The sequence below is a fragment of the Cupressus sempervirens genome, chromosome 11 (genome assembly GCF_028749045.1).
Source record: "Cupressus sempervirens isolate cs-2001-9-10 chromosome 11, ASM2874904v1, whole genome shotgun sequence".
Taxonomy (NCBI): Eukaryota; Viridiplantae; Streptophyta; class Pinopsida; order Cupressales; family Cupressaceae; genus Cupressus; species Cupressus sempervirens.
Window position 1 is genome coordinate 368,817,720 of NC_143128.1, and position 25,146 is coordinate 368,842,865.

At 35.5% G+C, this 25,146-nt stretch overlaps 1 protein-coding gene across 1 annotated transcript in view; it reads right to left on the reverse strand.

Moving 5' to 3' along the window:
* The window catches only part of LOC149529606 (uncharacterized), a 30,965-nt gene that overhangs the window by 4,279 nt on the left and 1,540 nt on the right, over positions 1–25,146 (reverse strand). The window contains exons 2-5 of the mRNA XM_089808166.1: positions 7,963–8,139; positions 7,779–7,858; positions 7,386–7,638; positions 3,332–3,400 (exon numbers count right to left, since the gene is read on the reverse strand). Of these exons, the coding sequence (XP_089664292.1) occupies positions 3,332–3,400; positions 7,386–7,638; positions 7,779–7,858; positions 7,963–8,139 (579 nt within the window). The remainder of the gene's footprint in view (positions 1–3,331; positions 3,401–7,385; positions 7,639–7,778; positions 7,859–7,962; positions 8,140–25,146) is intronic.

The following is a 25,146-nucleotide window of genomic DNA, read 5'->3' on the forward strand; positions in this document are numbered from 1 at the left end:
TATGGTTAATTTTACTTGCATTGTTTCATCAACCAATGGAGGGTAGTTAAAATATCAACAGCAAATCATCTATATCCATCACAATATAATAGGAGAAAAATCGAGCAGTTTTGATGGAGCAATCTACTATATAAATGTTGCGTGTTTGTATGCTTTGCTTGTACCAACATATTTTCTCCAAATTCTTAAGTTAGGTAAGAGTTAGTTCAGCTCTTTGGAAATAAAAATGGTTGCAAGTGCTATTGCATTCCCTCATTCATCACTACCTTATTCTCAACTATTGGAGGAAAATTCAGTCTCAACCATGGCCTCCATTTGTGAGATTTCTTCATATGAGGATTTTGTGAACGAAGAGAAAAGTAAAATATTAGTGATTGGAGCCACTGGTTATATTGGTCGCTTTGGTGCTCTTGGAGCTGTAAATGCAGGCCATTCTACCTATGCTCTCATTAGACCCATCACTGCCCATGATTCTGCCAAATAAAAGTGCCTCCATGAATTGAAAGATTCTGGTGTTAACATTGTCTATGTATGTCACTAGCTCTGTTCATAACTAAGATTTTGTGGTAGATATGTATGGCACAGTTCTAAAGTGTGTGTACTTGTTTAAAATATTGATTTTACAGACTGTAGATTGTTTTGATTGGTCATATAGGTTTAGAATATATGATTAAGCTTTGCTTGTTTGTTCATGGTAACTACTATTGCAGCTATTTGCTAAATTGTTAGATAGCGGTCATCTCACAAATAATCATGTTTGACTATCTTGTTGTGAAGTTGGATATTTAGAAATTATGTTAAGAAGGGGTGTTCGGTCAGTGATCATCTTATCAATGAGTCTAATTTGGTTGGGATCATGAGCTATATTATAGTTGTAAAAATTTGTGTTGTAATGGGTTTTATTAATGTCTACATGTTCTGTAATGGGTCTTATTAATGTGCATGTATATTATAATGGGTGTTCTGCAAGGAGATTTAAGTGATCATAATTCAATGGTAAAGGCCATGCAAGGCATTGATATTGTTGAACTTTGATGCAGAGGTTTCTTCCTTTAGAATTTGGGCATGATATAGACAGAGCCAATCTAGTAGAACCAGGGCTAAGCTTTTACAAAGAAAAGAGAGTTGTTAGGAGGGCAATTGAGGCATCCAACATTCCATACACTTACATTTGTTGCAATTCTATTGCTGGGTGGCCTTACTTTTATCATACCCATCCCTCTGAGCTTGCTCCTCCCCAAGATCAGTTTGAAATCTATGGAGATGGAAACATCAAGGGTGAGATTTTAAATAATGTCATATTAGTAAATGAAGGAATCTTCACTAATCTAGATTGCAAAGTCTGACTTCAATTGTTCAATTGTTTATATTGAATATGAAAACCCACTATTGTTATTATATTCTATTGACCTATTTATAATTGATGAGCTAAATAAGGGAGTCCTAGCATTTCCCATCACATTATATAAAAAAATTGATACAAATTTTCATTTACTAATACTTACAACTCTTGCTTGAAGTTTTGAAAAACCACCAGAGCCGAGCTTGTGTGTCCCGTGCTTTTCTAGTCTTTCCTTTGTTGCCTTTGATGTGTCAGGCAATCTATGAAAAGTTTGAAATATGTTAGATAGTATAAATATAGAGGTTAATTAGTACATAATTAGATTCTCAATAGTATCACATACCTTGTTGTACTCTCCACTGGTGTAATATTATTTTTCTTGTCAGCTTTATACTTTCCATCCAAAATCAGAGCTTGCCACTCAGCCTCAGGAACATAGGGCGGACGCTCGTACCTGGGGTTATCCCGTAAATTTTTTTTTTACTGGTCCCTAATATACTTCAAACATAAACCAGCTTTTTCAAGGAGCTTGTTTCTCTCGAATGCACGAGGTCCAAAGAGTTGGGTCATGCTCTCTATAAGATCATCCTTCAACGGTTTGCGTTGGTTATTCCACCTTTTAAGTAAAAAAGAACATGTTAGACTCATAAATGAAGTGAAGCTACTTTTAATATAGTTCAAGAAATGGATGAAAAGGAAAACTATTATAGCAATGATATGAAATAAAAATAGTGGTTTGGGGTTTTAGTTAGGATATGATGTTCCACCAGGTACGCATGGTGGGCCCGAATATTTGCAAACACTCATCACCAAGTTTTCTCCAAAAAAGATCATTTCCTACAAAACAATCATGGGATCATTAGTCGATGAAGAGTGATCAAAAAGTAAATTACTATTATATCACTATAGAATAATAATAACTTTAAGTACCTAGAACTTTGGCTACTTTTAATGGAATGCCTTCATCGTCGCTGACGATCAATTTGACATCCTTCACCGTTCTCGTACTAGGAACATAGGAACATCCAGGAAATGATGTTGCAGCTCCTATTGCAAAAAGTTTCATAAGTTTCATAAGTCTTTGTCACGAAGTATAAAAGAACAAATGATAATTGATGTTAAAAAGTTGTAAAAAAAAAACTGTTTGTTGCTGTCATAAGAGAGAAAAAGAGGGATTTGTGTACCAGCAGATGGTGCAACAGTTGATGCCTGTAAGCTACGTGTTGCTGACTCAGCAGTCGAAAAGAGATTTGTGGTTGTCCTGGATGGAGGCGGCGTCATCATAGGATTCAATTGATGTGAAGCTGAAGAATAAAATTGTTAGAGCATGCATAAATATAGAACGCGTGGACTAGCATGGACAAGATTGTTAGAGCATTAAAAAAAAGGATTGTTCGAGCATGTATTGTCAATGAATATGATCATTCCTATATATATTCAGTGGAAAACAAAAGTGGGGAATGGAACATGTGATCTACCTGAACCACCTGCAGCACCCTCATCATGGGAATGGGGCTCAAAATCACGCAAAAAACTCTGTAAAGACAACACATCCATATTTTAATTAATGCCATAAAAGAGCATAACATAAAAACCATTATTGAACTCTTGTTATAATTAAAAATTTCATTAATACTTACTTTTAAGGTTTCAGAGGTGTGCATCAATTCAGCTCCCCTTTCTCTTATTTCCTGAGTAGTGGGCTTTATGGTTGCCAAATGTAAAATTTCTCTGCCAATTTTCTTTAGCAACTTTTTAGTCGAACCGATCGGGTCATCGGTGTCTACTAAATCAATATAAAAAGGGTCCTCCTCAAGGGGGGGCTTCTGATCAGGGACTGCAGGTTCCTTTCCCTCCCTCTGACCACTGGCCCTCTGTGACAATAATAGTATTAGTATTATCAAAATTACTCCAAAACAATGAAGAAAACAACATTAAAAAAATAACATTTTGCTTCTATCTAGTTTGCACAATTACAATGAGTTTTACCTGCTTGTGTGTAGATGAGTCGGGAACATCACCAACATCCCCTCCGAGCGGTTGCTCCATATTGTGCCCCTGTGTCAAAGATCAAGTATAAAAATGTTAGCCAAAAATTTATTGACTAAATGGTATGTTGAAGCCATTGATTAGAAGTTGGTTTAATAGTATGTACCACTCCCCTGATAGTAGCCTCGTTTGTATCTATGCGGTTCAAATTGTAATCAATAAGAAGCTCTTCCCCTGCACGTATTGATTTTATCACACAGATGAATACACGATTTCCCTCGTGTGCCTCAAATATGCAATTGGGTTGCTTTATAGTTGACCCAAGTCGTGTACTATTTATAAAACTCGCAATATTCCCTGTTGCTTTTGGCCTTCCATCAATGTATATAGCCACACTTTTACTTTGATTATTGTCTTGTTGTTGTATATAATTTGCCGAGAGGGCATACCTACGCATACTTTTTTTATATTTAACAATATGCATCCAACTTTTATAATCATAACATGGTCCAACATACTCCACCAATTCAGAAACTTTGTTGTAAGACACCTTTATGCCGTCCATAGAAAATAGGCCCAAACCATGTAGTGATGATGGTGCTATGCGATATATCCTCTCATTAACACAAAAATTAGTGTTTATTGGAGGAAGTTCGGGTACCCAATGTTTCTGTAGATGTTGGTACCTCAAGGGCACCTCGATGTCGCCTTCTATCTCATCATCATAAGAACATGACCCCCCTTGAGCAAGGAAAAATTTCATGCGTTTATCAAATTTCCTTCTAGTCCTTTGACCTCTAGTTAATCTCCCTATTCTAGATAAACTACATGTCTCACTTTCCTCTTCTATTCCTATATTTCCCTCACTCGAGGAAGACACTTCTGACAAATACCTATTCGTTGGTACCTGCAAATGAGAGAGATCATAGAAGACATCAATCTTACTATTGATAAGTGTATTAAATAGACTGTGTATAAGGAGTATTGACTTATACCTGTCGATCCATGAGACTGTGCGGGATGCTCCTGAAAGGGGTTCAGTTTCCTGCAAATGTAATTCAATTATCGTGAGCATAATCACATCATAATCATAATCACATCCATCATTAGCATCACATAAAAATTAAAAACATTAAAAGGTACACAATAAAACACTTAAATCAGGCTCACATTATAAGCCTACTAGGGAAGTAGGCCTAGTGAAGGGCTAAAACTGGGTTTTTGTATCAGCTGATGAGTTGAGGGCTTAGTCACCTTGGGTTATTTGAAGTTGTTTGATGTGTGTGGAGGTGGAGGAAACACCTAGTTAAGGTGAAGTCAAGTTTGGCGCCTATTGAGGCATTGTGAGCATTTGATAGTTTGTTGATTAGATTGCTTGGATGAATCTATTGGATGGATTGAGGGACATTCATGGGATTATTCTAAGGGTAAAAGCATAGATCTGTGTCACCGTATGTGATACAAAAACCTATTTTGGTCAAATCTCATTTCTCTATCAAAACTCAATTTTTAAAAAAAACTAAAAATACCCTTTTATAGATTTCAGATTCAATATCATCATTATATAAATTTTTGAGTGTTTTGATTAGTTATAATATGCTATAATCTAAAAATATTATAAGTTGATATTTCAACATTTCAAAAGATGCTCTCTCAAAAAATGAAAAAAAATAGTAAATCATATCAAAAAAATAAAAAATATATATTTATCACTAGAGGAGAGAATCCTCTTCATGAATATGTAATCTTTTTCCAAGAAGGTATAGATTTGATAGGGAAGTTTTGACGGGAGGAAAAAACTATTGGATTCTGACAAGGTCGAACTTGAGTACTTATAACAAAGAAAATATACATCAAAAATAATTATTTCTTTTTTTGTGCACTAGCTATACATGTCATCTATAAAATATTTTCAAATCATAACAAAAAAAGATGATTTGCACATACTTGTTTGACGGGAACTACATCCTATATTTTTTATAGTTAAAAAAGGGAGTTCAAAATAAAATAAAATGAATAAATTCTTAGTCAAAAAAATAATAAAAATTATAGGCATAAAATTCATACAATTCTACACATTTCATCAGTTTACATCATCTTCATATTTTAAACACAAATACCAATTTTTTTGTCATTAATGTTGAACTGGCACATTCTGATATCACTTTTCTTTATAAAAAGGTGACACAGGTTTGTGCTTTTACCCCTAAAGATGTAGAACCTAAGGTGGCATAAGGATTTGGTGTGCACTCTGATAGGTTATGGAGTTGGCTTGGATCAAGTAGAGGGATCTTATGAAGATGCTTGGTTGGTGTTGTGTGAACACTATGGAAGTCCCTCTTGTTATGAATGATTACAAGACCACCTAGGGTCTTTGCATCACCTACGAAGGCAGAATTATTAACCAACAAATTGGGTAAGCACTTATATTATGTTTTCCCTATGAATTTTATTCTAGGTACAACTCCCTTTTATAGATATTTAATGAATTCCCTTTTCTAAACTAAACACTTACAAATGCTTTTGACCTAAAATAAAATAAGGCTCAATACATTCACGCATCAATATGTGTTTTAAATAGTTTTATTTAATTAATTTAGATTAATAGTTAATTTAGATTAGCAGTATTCTATTTGTAGTTGAAACTTGTAGCTTTTAAATAGATAATGAATAAACTATGTAACCATATATATAAGACAAATATATTTCTATCAAGAAATGCATATTAAATAGATTAAGGATTGATGGCATACCTCTAAATTCCATCATCATCATCCTAATCGTCGTCGTCATCATCATCATCATCATCATCATCGTCCTCGTCATCATCATCATCGTCATTGTCATCATCATCCTCACCATCATCGTCATCATCGTTGTCGTCGTCGTCGTCGTCATCATCATCAACATCATCATCAATATCAACATCATCTTCATCATCATCATCGTCATCATCTTCTTCTTCTTCTTCATGAAAATTTTTGTTAGGAACATCATCCAATAACTGTCGATCGTGATCACCATCTACATCATCTTCTACTTCTTCGGTATCTTCTTCTTCCATTGCATTATACTTTATTGGCCTTCCTCTAGGTTCATGTCTAACAACAAATGACCAACCCAGTTTATGTGGAACCTCTGAGTAAAATACCTACTCACATTGGCTTGGAAGAACATAAGGCTCATCCCCAACTGGCTCAAACGACTTTGTATTAACCATTGTAAATCCATTATCATGTTCAATAATAGTTCTATCAGGATCATTTCGATTAAGTCATAGCCTGTACCATTTGACAACGAAGAGTACTAATTTGAAGGAACTAAAGTCACACTCAAGTATCTCATCCAAAATGCCATAGTATCGATTTTCAGACTCTTGAGGATGTAAGTCGTTTCTAGATGAAATATTAGTAACTTGAAAGACTGCAGTTATTCCTGAATCACAAGTTTTCTTCGTGTCATCCAACACTTTGACGCGAAATTTTTGACCATTACAGAACATAGCCTTGTGGTGTTTAACCTGCAATAATATGTGAAACATATCAAAATTATTGTATTGTGAGTTGATAAACATACGGGTGATTAATAAATTTGTATGTACCTGAAAATCTCTTGAACCATGTGCTAAATCTATTTCCCTTTGCGTAACATTGGAATCTCCATTACGATGAGCTTCTTTAACCAATTAAGATACACCTTCCCATGTTAATGCGTGACCAGAATGTTGACATCATTCAATCCATACCGTCATCCAATCAAGATTGTTTGCAATATACAAATGTAGTGTATCCCACTCTCGAGCACCTATACAAAAAAAAAAATAGACAACTTACAACCGATTTATTTTGAAAATTAAGAAATAATTTATTACAATAACATCTTATAATTTATTACCTCTCACTTTCCTCAATGTACCTTTCCCCATCAAGTACTCCTCTTCTAATTTTTTAAAAGGCTCGAGATCCCAAATGCGATCTACATGGATATTTGATGCAAACTTAGGAAGATATTCAGTAATGTACACCATAGTCTAGTATACCATATATCCCTCTACCATAGAACCCTCAGGATGTCCTCTTTTTCGAACCAAAGCCTTCAAAGATTTCAAATGCCTCTCAACCATCCACATTGACCTAGTGTGTACAGGTCCACACAATTCAATCTCCTCAACTAGGTGTATGAGGTAGTGTTCCTGTGCATTGAAAAAAGTTGGAGGTAGACACTTTTGCATTTCACACAGTAAATGAGGAATTCTTCTCTTCCAATAGTTTATATCTTCTTTATGGATTTCTTTAGATGACAACCACCTACATTAAGAGATTCAAGTCACAAAAAATATATAGCTATGAGACTTTACAAAATAATATACAATAGATTACATAGCAAGAAAAACAAATCACGAATATAATAAATATATACAAAAAATTGAACAGATATTACTGCTTACCTCATATATTTTCCAAGATCGTATATCACTTGTTTGATGTTATTGTTGAAGTGCTCTGGGAGAGATAGAGGAAGCACGTACTGCAGTAATTATAAATTAATCATTTCATTATTTTCTAACATAACATAACAAATAGTACATGTAGTTTATGAATATATTTTAAATATAGAAGAACATAAGTTACCTTGACGAAAGTATGCCAATCATGCGTTTTGAGCCCTGGCCCAAATTCACTTTTTTTTGATATGAGATTGTTTATGTTCGCAGCAAATCTTGTGGGAAATCGAATTTTTCGTATGACTTCTTTTATGGCATCACTTTGCTGCTCCGTTAATAACCATGGAAGGGCACTTATATTAATCTAATCTCTGTTGCTATTTGAGTGAATGAAATTTTTCAATGCATGATTGGATTCATGTATGTCATTACAAATTTTGACAATTTTTCTTTGTCACGCCTTCCATCCAATATTTTCCACAATGTCTCTGTTATATTCTTTCCAATATGCATAGTATCAAACAAATGCACAATTTGTAAGTGCTCGTAGTAGGGAAACCTACTAAATTGTCTGGGATAGCTTTTTAGTCCCTTTGGAAGGTTGTCAGTATTGCCTTGACGACCTTCACGATCATCAATTACACAATTAGTCAACAAAAATCACAATAGAAATATATAAATTACAAACATAAATCATTAGGTGGAACAACATTACCTCGACGATTAATTCTATTATATTCCAACTTCCATAGGCAAGGTGTCATTCTTCGTGGCTTTAATGTAGTCTCTTCTTTCCCATTGAAAAGAGGTTTTTTCGTACTTCGATACTTATGATTCCTATGGAGGAAGTGTCTACACTCATCAAACACCTGCTTTCCTTAACTTTTTGAATGATGAGATTTCATCTTTGGACCACAAACTGGACATGCAAATTTTCCCTTTGTTTGAAGACCTACAAGATAATGATGTAATTGGATTATTAAATATGTTGATTTTTATAGCTAGAATTATTGTACGCAACTTGAATTCACTATAACATACCACAAAAATGTGTTAGCCCTGGGGCATCATGTATTGTCCATGCAAGTATTGCACGGAATTGAAATTGTCTTTGTCCTATTGGTCTAGATACGTCATACATAATGACACCGTTCCATAACTCCACCAACTCGTCGATAAGAGGCTCAATATATACATTCATATCTTTTAGTTGATATTTACCTACTTGAATGAACAATAACATTACATAATTATTGTGACCGTTTTACTGCAAGATTTGTAAGTACATGTAAATTAATAACTATCAAATGATAAGATACCTGGAACAATCATTGCCAACATAATGTGCTCCCTCTTTATTGACATCCATGGAGGAATGTTATTGTTGATAACAAAAACAGGCCACACCGAGTAAACAGATCTCATCTCTCCAAATGGATTGACACCGTCCGCTGCCAATCAAAGCCTGAGATTACAAGGTTCTTCTTTGAAGTGTTGCCACTTTTCCTCTATGTGCATAAATGTCGAACCATCCGTAGGGATTTGAATAATGTCATCTCGACTTCTATTGCGTGCATTATAATTCATAAATTGAGCCAAGCTACTACACCTGAATAATTGTCACATCCGTGGAATAATGGGGATGTAAAGAAGAACCTTTTGAGGCACCTTTTTTGTTAGTTGATCTGTACGATATCTACTCGTATGACATACAGGGCATTGTGTTGCAAATTCATGTTCTTTATAATATATAATATGATCATTGGGACAAGCATGTATTGCTTCATACTCCATTCCAATATCTTTCATAACAACAGTTAATTCTCGATATGAGCGAGGTAGAATATTTGATGATGGTAACAGAAATTCGCCTATCAATCTATAGCAAAAAATATAAGTTGTTAATATAAACAATATTAGTGGTACATTATTCACCCTTTGTTAACTATAAAGACATATATGACATACCTTAACATACGTGACATTGTTATGTTGGATAAACCATTCATAACCTTCAAGTTCAACAACAACAATACAGCAGAGAAAAGAGTTGTTTGGGAGTCTTTGTATAGGGTCTCGTATGCCTTCTGAAGTAGAGGTACATCGAGGCTATCATCATCATCATGATCGGATATGCTTGGACTAGATGTGTCATGGATCAATGTATTTATACCATCCTCTTTAATTGTGTTTTCTGGCGCATGATCGTCATCTTCCATGGGATCATTATCTTCACCTTGGATATTTGCACCTCCATGTTCCTCCACTTCGAAAACCATATTCTTTGAATTGTTGTGGTTCATATCATGTACTTCCCTGGGAAGATCAACCTATATAAAATTGATTAACATAAATAAACCATGATCATCAACTCATCATCAAGTGATTTCATATGTATATAAATTGTTAAAATGATATAATGAACGACTTACCAGTGGATGATAGTCATGCCCCCCTTCAATGTGATCATTCTCCCTACAATGTCTCTTAACTGTTTTGATTAGCAGTCTTCTACGGTTTAAGCCCTTACAAATATTGCAAGGACAATAACATTTTCCATCACCTTTTCTTTTCAAGTTAGACCACAATCTAGCGATTGTCTCCCTGTTTTGTTCTTCACTTATATTATCTCACATGATCGTTCTTTGTAGGAAGCAAAAATCGGGCTATGAAAACTTCGGTCTACAACTTTCACAAACTAAGCAAAACTATCGAAAGTACACAAATCTTCTTAGACCTAGCTAAATACTTTAATATTTTAAAAATACTTTCTTTGACTTTATTCCTAAGATGACCAACTGCCTGAAGGTCTTATTTCAAGAGACCTTACAACATTAAGCCACTAAAAGCAATTTCAAAACATATAAGCTAAAATTTTAGTTAAAATATACATTAGAATTTTAAAAAGAAAAATTTCATACCCGAGCACGCGGCTATAACTCGTGCAACGACCTTCTTGCGTAGCTGTAGAAGCTCTCTAGCAATCAAATTATACAAACTACAAGGCCTAACAAAAATTTCAAAACATATAAACTACAAGTCTAGTTAAAATATACATTAGATTAGATTCAACAATAGCAAGCAATCTTATTCAGAATTAGATTCAACAAACCTTAGCAGTGTAAATAGCCATCTCCTCTAAACTGGACTCCAAACACGAGGGGGCATTCACATACTCTTCCCCTAAAGGTATCCTGAAGAACAAAAGCCACTATTCTTGAGTTTGTGAATTGCACCTCGAGATGAATGAAGCTTAAAAGGAATGAAAATTGTTTTCATACATTTAAATCAGGATGTAATATTTATTCATAAGTATATACCTTGCAAGCACTTAAAATTGTTGTTATATGTGTTACGGTGTAATATCCTCCCCTGATTTGAACTTTGACTTGCAAAAATTTAACTTAAGGAATATTGTCAAACACTTTGTATGCAAACTCATAAAGCTGATTTCCTCAATAAATTTCTTTCCAATGAGTAGATTTACAAACAACTATGAAGTGACATTAAAATGCATAATACACATCATAACATTTTCACAAACACTTGGCACACATTCAATAGTATATGAAAAATCTGGAAACTCTTTCAATCTGCTAATAAAGGGTGATTTTTAAATGTAGATGTGCACTTACAGCTGCCTTAAAGGCTGCAACAACTATTCATACTTGTATTCAACAATTATTATGCAAAATATCAAAATTTGACAGAAGAAACCTGGAATTAGTTGCCGTAGTATTGTGCAGATGTAGTTGGCCAGCCCTCCAAACTTCTAATCAGCCGAAAAAACAAGTAAACTTGATACCAACACTGTTCATGCCATACTGTAGAAAAATATTGTTCATGCCGACTATAGAAAAATACTGTTCATGCGGCACTATGGCAATAACTAACTTTAGATCTGCACCTCAAACCCTTGTAAATTTCTTCATGCAAACACCCCAAATGAAACTCAGTGTGTTTCCTGAAGTGAAAACACCCTTGATCCTCCTGACTGTGTCTTCCAACAGCGAAGAGAATGCTAGCAAAGAGGGATTCCATCCTCCAAGCCTGATAATCAGATATCCAGCAACATAACATTAATCTTCATCCAAGCATACAAAAAAAAAACTCTTCCATTTCTTTTATAGTGTTCTCACAAGAGCTCAATCCTTCGTTTTCTCAATGTGGGATAAAACATAACTCCCTTTATGTACCTTATGTCTCCAATGTGTTATAAAAATAAAAGGAACTCTTTTGATTTAAATATTTCCCACAACTATAGTCTATGCATTAATAAAGTTAAATATTTAAATTTAACTTTATAAAATGGCTTTATCAATGCATAACAAATCTTATCAATGAATAATAAGTCTTTTTGTCGATTTTAAACAATTACCATCGACATACCACTGTGACTGAATGTTCGGCCATGTCCAAGATGACTTACTATAAATAGTAAGTATGCCCAAAGTTGCCTCAGAACCCCTCAGAAAGACCTGCAACTGAAACTGTCTAGGCCAAATGGCCTCTAAGCCCTTTTAATGTCCTAGTTAGCCTACGGGACTATGGGGAAATAGGCTAACGACAACATCATGCTATGAATGCTAGAAAGGGGACATTACAGTCCGCCCTTCCCAAAATTGCTCGTCCTCAAGCAATTTCATCTCTGGATGCTGTAATATCTGCTCATTTTTCCAAGTAGCATCCTCGATAGGTAGGTTCCTCCACTTCACTAGATACTCCCTGATAGTCCTCCTACGAAGCACCCTCTCCCTGGAGTCAAGTATGGCCTCGAGAACCAAGCTAAGCTTTCCCTCATCATCAAGAGGTGGCAATACTACTGAAGGCACCACATTATGACCTAATGCCTTCTTAAGGCGTGACACATGGAACACATTATGCACTTTACTGTCTGCAGGCAACTCCAACTCATAAGCTACTTCACCCACTCTCCTAATTACCTTGAACGGTCCATAGTAACGTGGTTTCAATTTCTCTGCTCCACTCTTCTTGAGAGAGGACTGTCTATACGGCTGTAACATGAGGTACACCATATCTCCCACCTCAAAAGACCTCTCAACCCTGTGCTGATCAGCATATTGCTTCTATTGATTTTGTGCCTTTTGCAAATTTTTCTTCAAGGATCGCATAATGTCCTGACACTCCTGCAAAGTATCCTTGGCCTTAGGCACCCTGCTATCCCCAAATAACAAATCCAAAAAATTAGGAGCATCATACCTGTACAGTGCCATAAAAAGGGACATTTGAATAGACATATGGAAAGAGGTATTATAGCAGTACTCCCCTAGATGTAGCCACTTCACCCAAGCCTTCTGCTCTCCTGCAATGTAGTTTCGAAGGTACCCCTCAACCCATTTGTTCACTATCTCTGTCTGCCCATCAGTTTGGGGGTGGTAGCTGGTACTCGGAGTGAGCTCTGTTCCACATAACCTGAACAACTCCTGCCAAAAGTGGCTCATAAATCTGCTGTCTCTGTCACTGACTATGCTCCGTGGTATCCCATGTAGTCTGAATACCTCTAGAAAAAATAGTTCTACTATTTGTGCTGCTGAATATGTAGACGAAATTGCAAAGAAATGTGCAAATTTCGTCAATCTGTCTACCACAACAAAGATACAATCCCGACCCTGTGCCTTGGGGAGGCTTGTGATAAAATCCATGGAAATGCTATCCCACTTCTTCTCAAGTATGGGTAGGGGCTGTAGTAAACCACCCGAAAAAGAATGTTCCTGTTTGTTCTGCTAACACACAGGGCATTCCCTAACAAACTGAAGCACCTCTGATTTGAGTCCTTTCCAAGTGAAGCGCTCTCTCACTTGTCGATATGTCTTAAAGAATCCGGGATGTCCTTCCATTGGTGAATCATGAAATGCCCTCAAAATCTTCTGCTTCATAGCAGACCCTGGTACTAAATAAATCCTTTCCTTGTAGATGATCAGATCATTTACGACAGTGTATCGACTATCTTGAATAGCTCCCTCAATAATGCTAGATGCCCAACTATCCTTAGCATACTCTGCCAAGATCATCTCTCTCCAATCATCCATGACTATCCCAACAGCAAGCAAATGAGGCCTTCTAGATAAAACATCTGCAACAATATTTTTCTTCCCTTTGACATAGGCTATGTTGAAATCATAGGCCTGTAATTTACTCACCCATTTTTGTTGCCTGTCATTAAGGTCCTTCTGTCCAAGGAAATGTTTCAAGCTATTATGATCTGTTTTTACTGTGAATCGGCTTCCCACTAAGTACTGCCTGAACTTAGCTAGCGCGTGCATGATTGCTAGCATCTCTTTGTCGTAGATGTTGTAGGTTCTCTCCACACCTCATAATTTTCTACTCTCATATGCGATGGGATGTTTGTCTTGCATGAGAACAGCTCCTATGCCCTCTCCCGAGGCATCACACTGTAGCTCAAAAGGCCTGGTGAAATCTAGAATGGCTAAAACAGGACATGTACTCATCAGCTCCTTAAACCTGTCAAAACAATCCTGAGCCCTCTATGACCACTTGAAACTATCTTTCTGTGTCAAATCTGTAAGTGGTGTTGCTATCTGTGAAAATCCCTTCACAAATCTGTGGTAGAACCCACAAAGCTCGAGAAATCCCTTGAGTTGTGAAGTGTTCCTTGGTGGTGGCCAATCCAAAATGGCCCTGATCTTGTCTGGGTCAACCCGAACACTTCCTGCACTAATAAAATGCCCTAGATAGAGCAACTCTACCATCCCAAACTCACATTTACTCATCTTGGCATATAATGACTCCCTCTCTAGAATACTGAGCACTGTATCAATATGCTTCAAATGTTCCTCCCAAGTACGGCTGTATATCAGTATATCATCAAAAAATATCAACACAAACTTCCTCAACTGATCTTTGAACACTCTATTCATACAGGACTGGAAAGTGGCAGGGGCATTTGTCAACCCAAAGGGCATGACTAAGAACTCAAAATGTCCATAGTGGCATCTAAAAGCTGTCTTCTCCACATCCACCTCTCTAACCCGTATTTGATGGTAGCCGGATCTCAAATCAATCTTGGAGAAGTAGCATGCACCATGCAATTCATCAATAAGCTCATCGATGCGTGGGATAGGGTATCGGTTCTTGATTGTCTTCTTGTTTAGCTCCCTATAATCAATGCACATCCTCATTGTACCATCCTTCTTCTTCACCAATACTACTGAAGAAGCGAAAGGACTTTTTCTTGGCCGTATGTGCCCCATGTCAATCAACTCCTTAATTGCCTTTTCTATTTCATCCTTATATCTCTTCGGATGGCAGTAAGGTATGATGATAACTGGCTTAGCCCCTTCCTCTAATTCAATAACATGCTTGATTCCCCTATCTGGGGGTCTCCCTGGAGGTATCTCACCAAACACCTTAGTATGTTTGGTTATTATTTTTTGTACATCAGGTGGATACTCTTGTTTATGCTGCTCTGTCATCTCAGGCATTACTCTAAACTCTGCTGCCCACTGCACCTGATCATGTCTAAAGAAACTCTACATCCACTTGAGTGACACCACTCGAAGTCTCCCATCTGACAAACCTCTGAGCACTATCTTCTTACCATTTTCCTCAAACCTCATTTCCATTTTCTCAAGGTTAAATGTAAACTCTACCAGAGACTTCATCCAGTTCATCCCAAGCACCATATCCTGATCACCAATGTTGACCACAAAGAAATCTCCTGTCATGTCATAATCTCCCAAACGAAGCTGCAAGTTGGAAATTTTCTTGGTACATTCAATTTTGAAGCCATCGGCAACCATCACCTTAAATCCCCTATGCTCCTCTATATGTAGCCCTCTGCGTGTCACAAACTTCTCATCAATGAAGTTATGTGTCGCCCCTGTATCAATGAGTGCCACAACTCTCTGTCCATCCAAGGTTCCCCTAACTCTGAAAGTGACGGCCTCCTGTATACTTGACAACTGAGCTATCGTGCTATCACCGCGTGCTTCCTCCTGTGAAGAACTATCATCATCTCCATCTGATTCAGATGACTGCTCTGAATCTCCATCTACTGACTCTTTAGCTGAAAAGTACTCCATTTGCTTAGCTTTTGCTTTCAATGGACACTTATGTGACAAATCCCAAGGCTCCCCGCAATGAAAACAAAGCTTCTTCTTCCTGAGATCATTAAGTGTCTCATTGTCCAACCTCTTACTTTCCTCCTTAGTTGACTGAACCTCTTTATGAAAAGGTTTCCTGTCCTTATCTTTCCTTGAAGGGAAACTCTTTGCCTGGAATTTATTTTTTGAAGATGAAGAGGAATCCATGTCATGAGCTTTCTTAATGGCTTCCTGCAAAGTGGGAGGGTTGAGAGCTTTAATCCACCCTCTCAATGGATTAGCTAACCCATCCATAAATAGAACTAGTATCCTCCATTCAGATACATCTGTTACTAACACTGCAAGTTTCTGAAACTCTGAAATGTATGTTTCCAATGATCCCCACTGTTTAAGCTGAGCTAACTCCTTGAAATGGAGCTCTGGATCCTTCCTATCAAAACGTTCAATCAGCCTCTCTGTAAACTCCACATATGAGGTAATGTGTGCATGTCCCATAGTGACCATACCATGATGCCACCACTCGTGTGCTAACCCATCCAAATGAATTGCTACATACTTAATAGCTTCTTCCTCGGGCATAGGGTTCAATTGAAAGTATGTGTCAAGCTTTTGAACCCAAGCTCTTGCTGTAGACTTTCCTGAGCCATCATAATATGGTAACTCAAGTCTCCCTACTTTCTTCTGTAGCTCATAGCTCTGGTTCCTGTCATGTCCACGTGGCATATGTTTAATCCGCACATCCATATACTCCCTAAAGGTAATTGCAGCAGTAAAATCTGGCCCTCCGGCTTCCCAATCTCTCCTCAACTGGTCCTGTATATCAGTAATCTAGGGCTCTGGTATGAGCTGCTCTGGAGCTCTAGGAGGAAATGTAGGAATCATGGGCCTTGAACTCACTATCCTAGCTCGTTGGGGTGCATGACCGAAATTGTTCCCAAATTTTTCATCTCCATGATGTGTCCCATCCTGATCATTTCCATTATGATTGTTACCATTCTGATTATTTCCTCCACCCATGTTAGCATTCAACCCCATTTGCCGAGCCATCATCTGCATCATAAGATCCAATCTCTGATTCTGTTCCTGTGCCCTTTGTTCTGCGACTCGGTGACCCTGTACCAAGGTCTCTAATAACTGTAAGAATCTTTCCTCTCCAAGCTCTGGACTGGCATTCCCGCCTCCACCTAATCTTGTATTCCTATCATCTCGGTCACCCATATTGCTGTCTTGATCAAAGAATACCTCCGCTATGTCTGTATGACTGGATTCTATACCCCCCTGTACGGATGAACTAGACTGTTTGCTTTGCAGGTCTGAACTCCTACTTTGTCTTGCTCTGGTATTGCAGAAATTATAAGGCCCCTGTCACATGCTCAAACATAAATGCTCTGATTTTAGTGTTTTGACATTTCATCAAACACTTTCCCCTCTATCCGCCAGTTCCAAATTTCCTATAAGACCTCCACAGGATGGTAGGACTTATAGCTCTGATACCACTGTAATATCCTCCCCTGATTTGAACTTTGACTTGCAAAAATTTAACTTAAGGAATATTGTCAAACACTTTGTATGCAAACTCATAAAGCTGATTTCCTCAATAAATTGCTTTCCAATGAGTAGATTTACAAACAACTATGAAGTGACATTAAAATGCATAATACACATCATAACATTTTCACAAACACTTGGCACACATTCAATAGTATATGAAAAATCTGGAAACTCTTTCAATCTGCTAATAAAGGGTGATTTTTAAATGTAGATGTGCACTTACAGCTGCCTTAAAGGTTGCAACAACTATTCAGACTTGTATTCAACAATTATTATGCAAAATATCAAAATTTGACAGAAGAAACCTGAAATTAGTTGCCGTAGTATTGTGCAGATGTAGTCGGCCAGCCCTCCAAACTTCTAATCAGCCAGAGAAACAAGTAAACTTGATACCAACACTGTTCACGCCATACTGTAGCAAAATACTGTTCATGCCGACTGTAGCAAAATACTGTTCATGCGGCACTATGGCAATAACTAACTTTAGATCTGCACCTCAAACCCTTGTAAATTTCTTCATGCAAACACCCCAAATGAAACCCAATGTGTTTCCTGAAGTGAAAACACCCTTGATCCTCCTGACTGTGTCTTCCAACAGCGAAGAGAATGCTAGCAAAGAGGGATTCCGTCCTCCAAGTCCGATAATCAGATATCCAGCAACATAACATTAATCTTCATCCAAGCATACAAAAAAAAAACTCTTCCATTTCTTTTATAGTGTTCTCACAAGAGCTCAATCCTTCGTTTTCTCAATGTGGGATAAAACATAACTCCCTTTATGTACCTTATGTCTCCAATGTGTTATAAAAATAAAGGGAACTCTTTTAATTTAAATATTTCCCACAACTATAGTCTATGCATTAATAAAGTTAAATATTTAAATTTAACTTTATAAAATGGCTTTATCAATGCATAACAAATCTTATCAATGAATAATAAGTCTTCCTGTCGATTTTAAACAATTACCATCGACATACCACTATGACTGAATGTCCGGCCATTTCCAAGATGACTTACTATAAATAGTAAGTATGCCCAAAGTTGCCTCAGAACCCCTCAAAAAGACCTGCAACTGAAACTGTCTAGGCCAAATGGCCTCTAAGCCCCTTTAATGTCCTAGTTAGCCTATGGGACTATGGGGAAATAGGCTAACGACAACATCATGCTATGAATGCTAGAAAGGGGACATTACATGCAAGAAAAGAAGAAGTTTATACTTATGTGTATAGACGCACTTCCTGTATGCGATCCAAAACTCGAATGTTATCAAGTGTGTCCAATGATGGGGAGAGATCTCTGTGCAAGCAGAAGATCTGCAATGAAACAAAAGAAAAGAAAATTTTCTTATAGTAAGAACAAGTTTGTTGTGCTGCACAGGGTACCAACAAAATAGTGTATAATATCTTTTTCTTTACTTGGCTTTCAATATAGCATGAGAGCCTTTAATAGAAAAGTCAAGTTGATAAAATATTTAACAAGAGCTGCAGGGTAGCATAGTTCCTGCATAAGTCCAAGAAAATGTGTGAGGATTGACATAGATTTGCGTAAGTCCAAGAAGATGTGTGAGCATTGACATAGATTTTGTGAACATTTTCTATGTAATGAAGATTTTACTGCAAATGGAATGAACCTAGGGGTCGATTGGTAAACTGATTATTTGTATCAAATGGTGTAAAATTGAAACTAAAACCATTTCAACTGGCCACGCCACTCATGGACTATTCCTCCATATGTTATAATACTTTCATCATATATCACAAATATGAAATAGAATATGTAGCACACTGAAATAAAGCATTAAAAGATAGTGTCTAAATGTAATTAAATATATGGAACTGGTTATAAGAATCTGTACAAATCAATCAGAATGGGTTGAAATCAGTGCATCTTACTTCAGCATTTCATGTAACACAGCCAAATCCAAAAGAAATCTCGTAGACAAACTACCTGAGATTTATAACCTTTATCTTCCAATATCCAATGGCTCCTTATAGGCGTTAATGCAAAGAAGCCAACTGTCAAAAACTATGGTAGTGATAAACATTTTGAAAAATAAAATTGTATTAGGTATAAATAAAAAACAGTGAAGAATGGTGTAGACTTGTAGCCAGAAGATAACACAGTGAAAATTGATGAGCTCTTTGTTATCACCCACCTCAAAGAAACGTGCATATCAACTCCAAGTGTCAAATGTTAGCTGTAAGTGCAACAATGCAAGTTTTCATCTGTGTAACTTGTTTTTCTGCTACAATCAATGCTGATACATCCTGCTTTAACATAAATAGATTAGTTCTTGATTTAACTTGTGTTGAAAATATGATTTTTTCTTGATTGATTCGTGATAGTTCGATAATTTCTAAATCTTTTGGTTTGCCTTTTTTTACTAAGAAGATTTTTACTACTATGGTAGATAGTAGGAAACCACTACAAACTTTCGTTTACATAAAATATAATGCCATGATCAATAATGTTACGTGCTCTTTTAAAAAGAGAGAATTACAATTAACTCTTGAAATGAGATGGCGTATTACAATTAACTTTATCAATGTGCTGGACTATTAAAATTTTGATTGGAATTACACGATATAACAATGCACTTGCAGTCTGGTCTATTGCAAATTGACCACTCTTTCCAAAAGAATATGTTGCATTTTATTCCATTACACAGAATATGATACTGCGAGCCTGCATTCCCTTCCAAAAATTGCACTGTATTATGGTTATGGCACACAAGTCAAGAATTTGACTTCAATTCTTTTGGCATCTTTGTTGCTCTTGTAGAAAAAAATGATATTGCAAATATATAACCATGCAGCTCAAGACAAAATTGTAAACCTGCTATATTATAAAACCCGTTGCAACCATACAAACTCAACAAGAGAATCATCCATAGGACAATGCAGGGCTGTTGTGCCTCCTACCAACATTCCTTAGGGTGAACTAAAGCAATAACCAACTCAGATCACCTTGAAAAAACAAGCGACTAGGTTACCCCCAAATTTTCTCAACAATTGGGTTGCTGCCATCAAGCAAACCCATAGCTAAAGCGGTCAGACCAACCATCGACCGGAAAGCATACAACAACACCATTAGTGACTACCCAAAAATCAAATCCTATATGGACAAACATACATCATCCATCTATCTGCAAAAAGATGCTATAGATGAGACAGTGTAAGTCGGATATAAAGAGGAAATGTTCCACTTGGAGCCAAATCGAGGGCCAAGTAATATTTACACATCAGAAAACTAGATACAAAACATATATAAACAAGTGCTATGTTGAAATATCTATATTTTTCAACCCATGTAGTGAACATCACTCATTGCTCCTTTTAGGATTTTTGTCAACCAAATGGTTGTTTCTCTTGGGGAGACTTTACCACGTCCAAAAGGCCTCAAAACTATGCCAAGTTCTTCTAGTCTTTGCTGTTGGAGTAATTGTGCACTAAGCTCTAGCAAGCCTTCAAGAGCTTATGCTCTTTGTTGATATGATTTAAGATCTATTCCTCCTTTTACTCGTTTTTGAGAATAATCAAAATCTCTGCTGGAGGTTGAGGTTGTCTTACCCTAAATGTCTACTAAAAGGCCTCTTGTTTGCCTCTTTTGCTCTGCAGTCGTTAAAAGACTTGAAGGAGCTCAAACATTTAGACACTAAAATGAATGGGCATGCTTTTGATCCTAAAAAACATGGAGAACAAAGGAGTAATGGGTTTATTTGTCTTACACCTTGTCGATGCGCGTCTCTGCCCGACCCTCTGAATGCCTCAAGTTCACCTTAATGCCCCTCTCAATGCTGCTAAAGTGATCTCCCGCGCACGCGCCTTTCCTTTCAGAAGAACCCTGTGTTGCGCGATTTCATTCAAATGAGGGTTTTTGGCTTTTTTTTTTTCTCTTATATCCCGCTGGCGTCGCAATTGCAACGACATCGGGCTAAAATTGAAAAAAAAAAGCCAAAACCACATTACCTTTTCTTGCCATCGCAAATTGACCCCTAATGTATTAGTGCTATCAGCAAATCAGTTGTAAGTCAGAGATCTATTGTTTCATCCTAATAGGTGAACTAGTCCAAATCCTTTAACAAGGTAGACTTAACAGTCTTTTCTTAAATCTCTTAATAGAATGCATACTTCATTGTGTGTTTGTAAAACCTCTAACAAGGTGGACCTAGCAGTCCTAATTGCTCCTAACAAGGTAGATCATCAGAAGTGATCATTATAATTCTTAATAGGCCAACTTCATACTGCAATATTGAAGTTTTGTGGGTATCATCCCCACCTCAGTTTTACTTTCTATTTGGAAGGTTTCTAGGTCACCAAATTATTGTGTTCAAGTGTTATGAATGTTTTATGTTTTCAGTTTCTCATGCATGCAGTTAGATCTAATTTGATGAACTAAATGGTAATTGAATCATTGCAATCAAGATCTAAATTTGGTAAAGTTTTTGAGGTTATTGATTCACCCCTCCCCTCTCAGTAACCTAGCTAGTCTTGAATATTTCCAACATCTTTGACTTCATGAGATAAGTATTCTCTTTTGAGTACAAATTTTAAGTACCATAATTTTAATAAAGTAAATCTCTTATTTATATTTCTATATATACTAAAGAGTTATGTGCCTTGATATTTTCCTTTGAGAATGTTCTTGTAGGAAAATGAAGATTGAGATTCAGAGGGAGCCAGACATGTTATTAGCGACAACCTTGAAAGAGAGGGAGAAGACTAAGGATGTTATTCAATTAACCTTTTGTGATCTTAGTCTTATTGATTTAGATGGAGTAAACCATTTTGAGATGGATACTCCTGTAAATTGGAGTAGTCAAGAGGATTGTAATCCTACCCCTTGTGTACATCATAAGAAAGTTATGTTAGCTTCTACTATTAAGCTTAATGAATGTTTGGAGCTTCAATGAATGAAAAGAGCAAGTTGAAACTTAGAAACAAGTTGTCAAATTTGGTGTGATGTAAAAGTGTTCAATGATATAAGAGTGGAAAATTTACATTGTGGATGGGGGGGGGGGGGGGGGGGGAGGGCGGGAATAATAGGCAATTTTTCATTCCCACTTGAACCATCCTTAGAAAAGGAGACATTCCATGACCCTCATGGGAAAATAAGTACTTGTATCTTTTACATTTATCTATTCATTTATTTTTAATTCTATACATACTATATGGGTTATTTTCTTTGATCTTTTCCTTTATGTTTGAGGATATTCTTACAGGAAAAGAAGGTTGGTACTTTACATATGTTACCAAATATTATGCAAACTCAATCTAATGATAGTAGTTCTGAAGACCCTAATGATTAAGATGGATAAAGTGAGGCTCTTGAAGAAAAAATCTTTGATGATTAAGATTATGAGATTCTTCTACATTAAGAGGGAGTATGACACTTTTTCGAAGGCAATGTAGGACCTTAGTAGATTGATACTCAGAGGGAGTCTAGAAATACATGTGTGTGATTGCATGATTTTGATGGGCCTACTCTTATGTATATCATGAGGAAGTGATGACTTACCACCAGAAAGTCAGAAGATTGATATCAAATTTAGAGGGAGTTCGAAAGGCATCCTTGGGTGAAGAGAGTTTCTATTGGGATAACTAGAGGACTTGACTTCCTAGGATCATTGTTCAAAGGGAGAATTTTAAGGTGCAATCCTTTGTTAATGATATCTTCTCTACGAGGAGAAGTTCTAAGTGAAATTCCTTGTAATGCATTTTTTTGTGAGAATGAGGTGAAAGCCTTTGTACCACCCTTTGACTGGGTTCATGGTGGTTACTATTTCACATATGATATGTAATGAAAGGTGATGATCTTTCATTGACATATATAAACAGAAGGTAATCATTATAAGATGATGATCTTATAAATGGTAGACCTGTTATCATGGTTCTTTGGGTCGGATTTCGCCGAACACCATGATAATGAACAATTAGAAGGTAACCATTGTAAGGTGGTGATCTTACAAATGAGAGATCTGTTATCATGGTTCTTTGGGCCAAATTTTGTCGGACACCATGATAACGAACTTGTTATGGTTCTTTGGGCCGGATGTTGTCGGACACCATAGTTGCTACTATAGACCACACTTAAGGTGGTGTTTTTAAAAGTAATAGAAATGACTTCAATTGTGTGTTATGAAAGGTGAGAAATTTAGTCTCATAGTGAATTGAATATCATACTGAGATGATGTCTCTTCTTATTCTTGAGAGCATAATGTGCTCTATAAATCCTCCCTAGCTAAGAGGAAGTGTTAAGGTTGTAACTTCTGTTGAATTGATTTTATCATGAAATACCTTGTTGATGGTAAATCATCTTTAAAATAAATATCTTATAAATATAATATATATTATATGTGTAATATAATATATATTATATATGTAATATAATATATATTATACATCATATATTTTTATATAATAATATAATAATATATTACATATATGGTTAATATATTAATATTACATATATACTTAAAGATGAGTTATACATATAGTTATTTATTAACTAATGATGACTAACTATAGAGACATGTCTCTTCATGAGACATGTCTCCTCCTCTCATATTTATGAGTATTCAAATATGGATTTGGAAGACATCAATCACATTGGCAATGCTACTACATTTGATCTTAGAAAAACAACAACTTATACATAAATAATAAAAAAGTAATAGAAGCAAGGTCTAAGCTTCTTTATATTCTATGGATAATAAACCTTGATAATGGTAAAAAAATTGAGATATTTATTATTTTATTGATTAATTTCTATATTATTATTTCTATTAAATTCATGCTAATTTTTGAATTAAAAGTAGCCAAAACTAAGGGTTGGCCGATTAACAATCAAACTGATTCAGTACGTTTATAGTTAATAAGTTTACACAATTCACAATTTGATTGATTTGATTTATATTTTAGAATGCATGTAATGATTTATAATTCTATCTAAAATATAATGAAAAATATTAAAATATTATAAAATATGAATTATATTATATTATTATATTATAATTACAATCAGTTATAATGTTTTTTTATCTTTAATTAAATTATATATACCCTATCTAATTAACTTATTAGTTCCTGCCATGGGCAGGAATATTTATACATTCATGTCAGTGCTAATATTATATTAACACTGACCAATCAAATCAAAGAATTTAAAAGATTATATAAAACTTCAAATATTTATATCTTTTTCTAATTTTTCATTATTTTATAAATCACATTTTTCATTCATCCTATTGGTCCATACTATTTTTGGTGGGGGAGAAAATTAATTTTTTTCAACAAAAATACAAATATTTTCTAACAACTTATTATCATGCATTAATTACAACTTTATCTTTTACACATTTGTGACAAGTTGGTAAGATTTTTTTTCAATCATTTTATGTTCCACCTCACACAACATGTTTAATCAATATTAATTCTCAATAGCAATATAATTTCAATATGTAATATCTTTGTATTTGAATTTCTATTTTTTTTTTTTAACTTTGATTTTTTAATAAAAGTAGTTAAATTATTACTATTATTTTACTTTTATAGAAATAACTTAAACAATATTATTTTTTAATTATATTTTATAATAGTGTTTGTAATATGTATAATTGATAAGTGTTACAATTTATAAATTAGATAATTTATTATTATCAATATTTTTTATTTAAACAATTTATCACTTAGTTTAAATATATTTAAAACTTAAATGTATATTTTAATATTAAATTA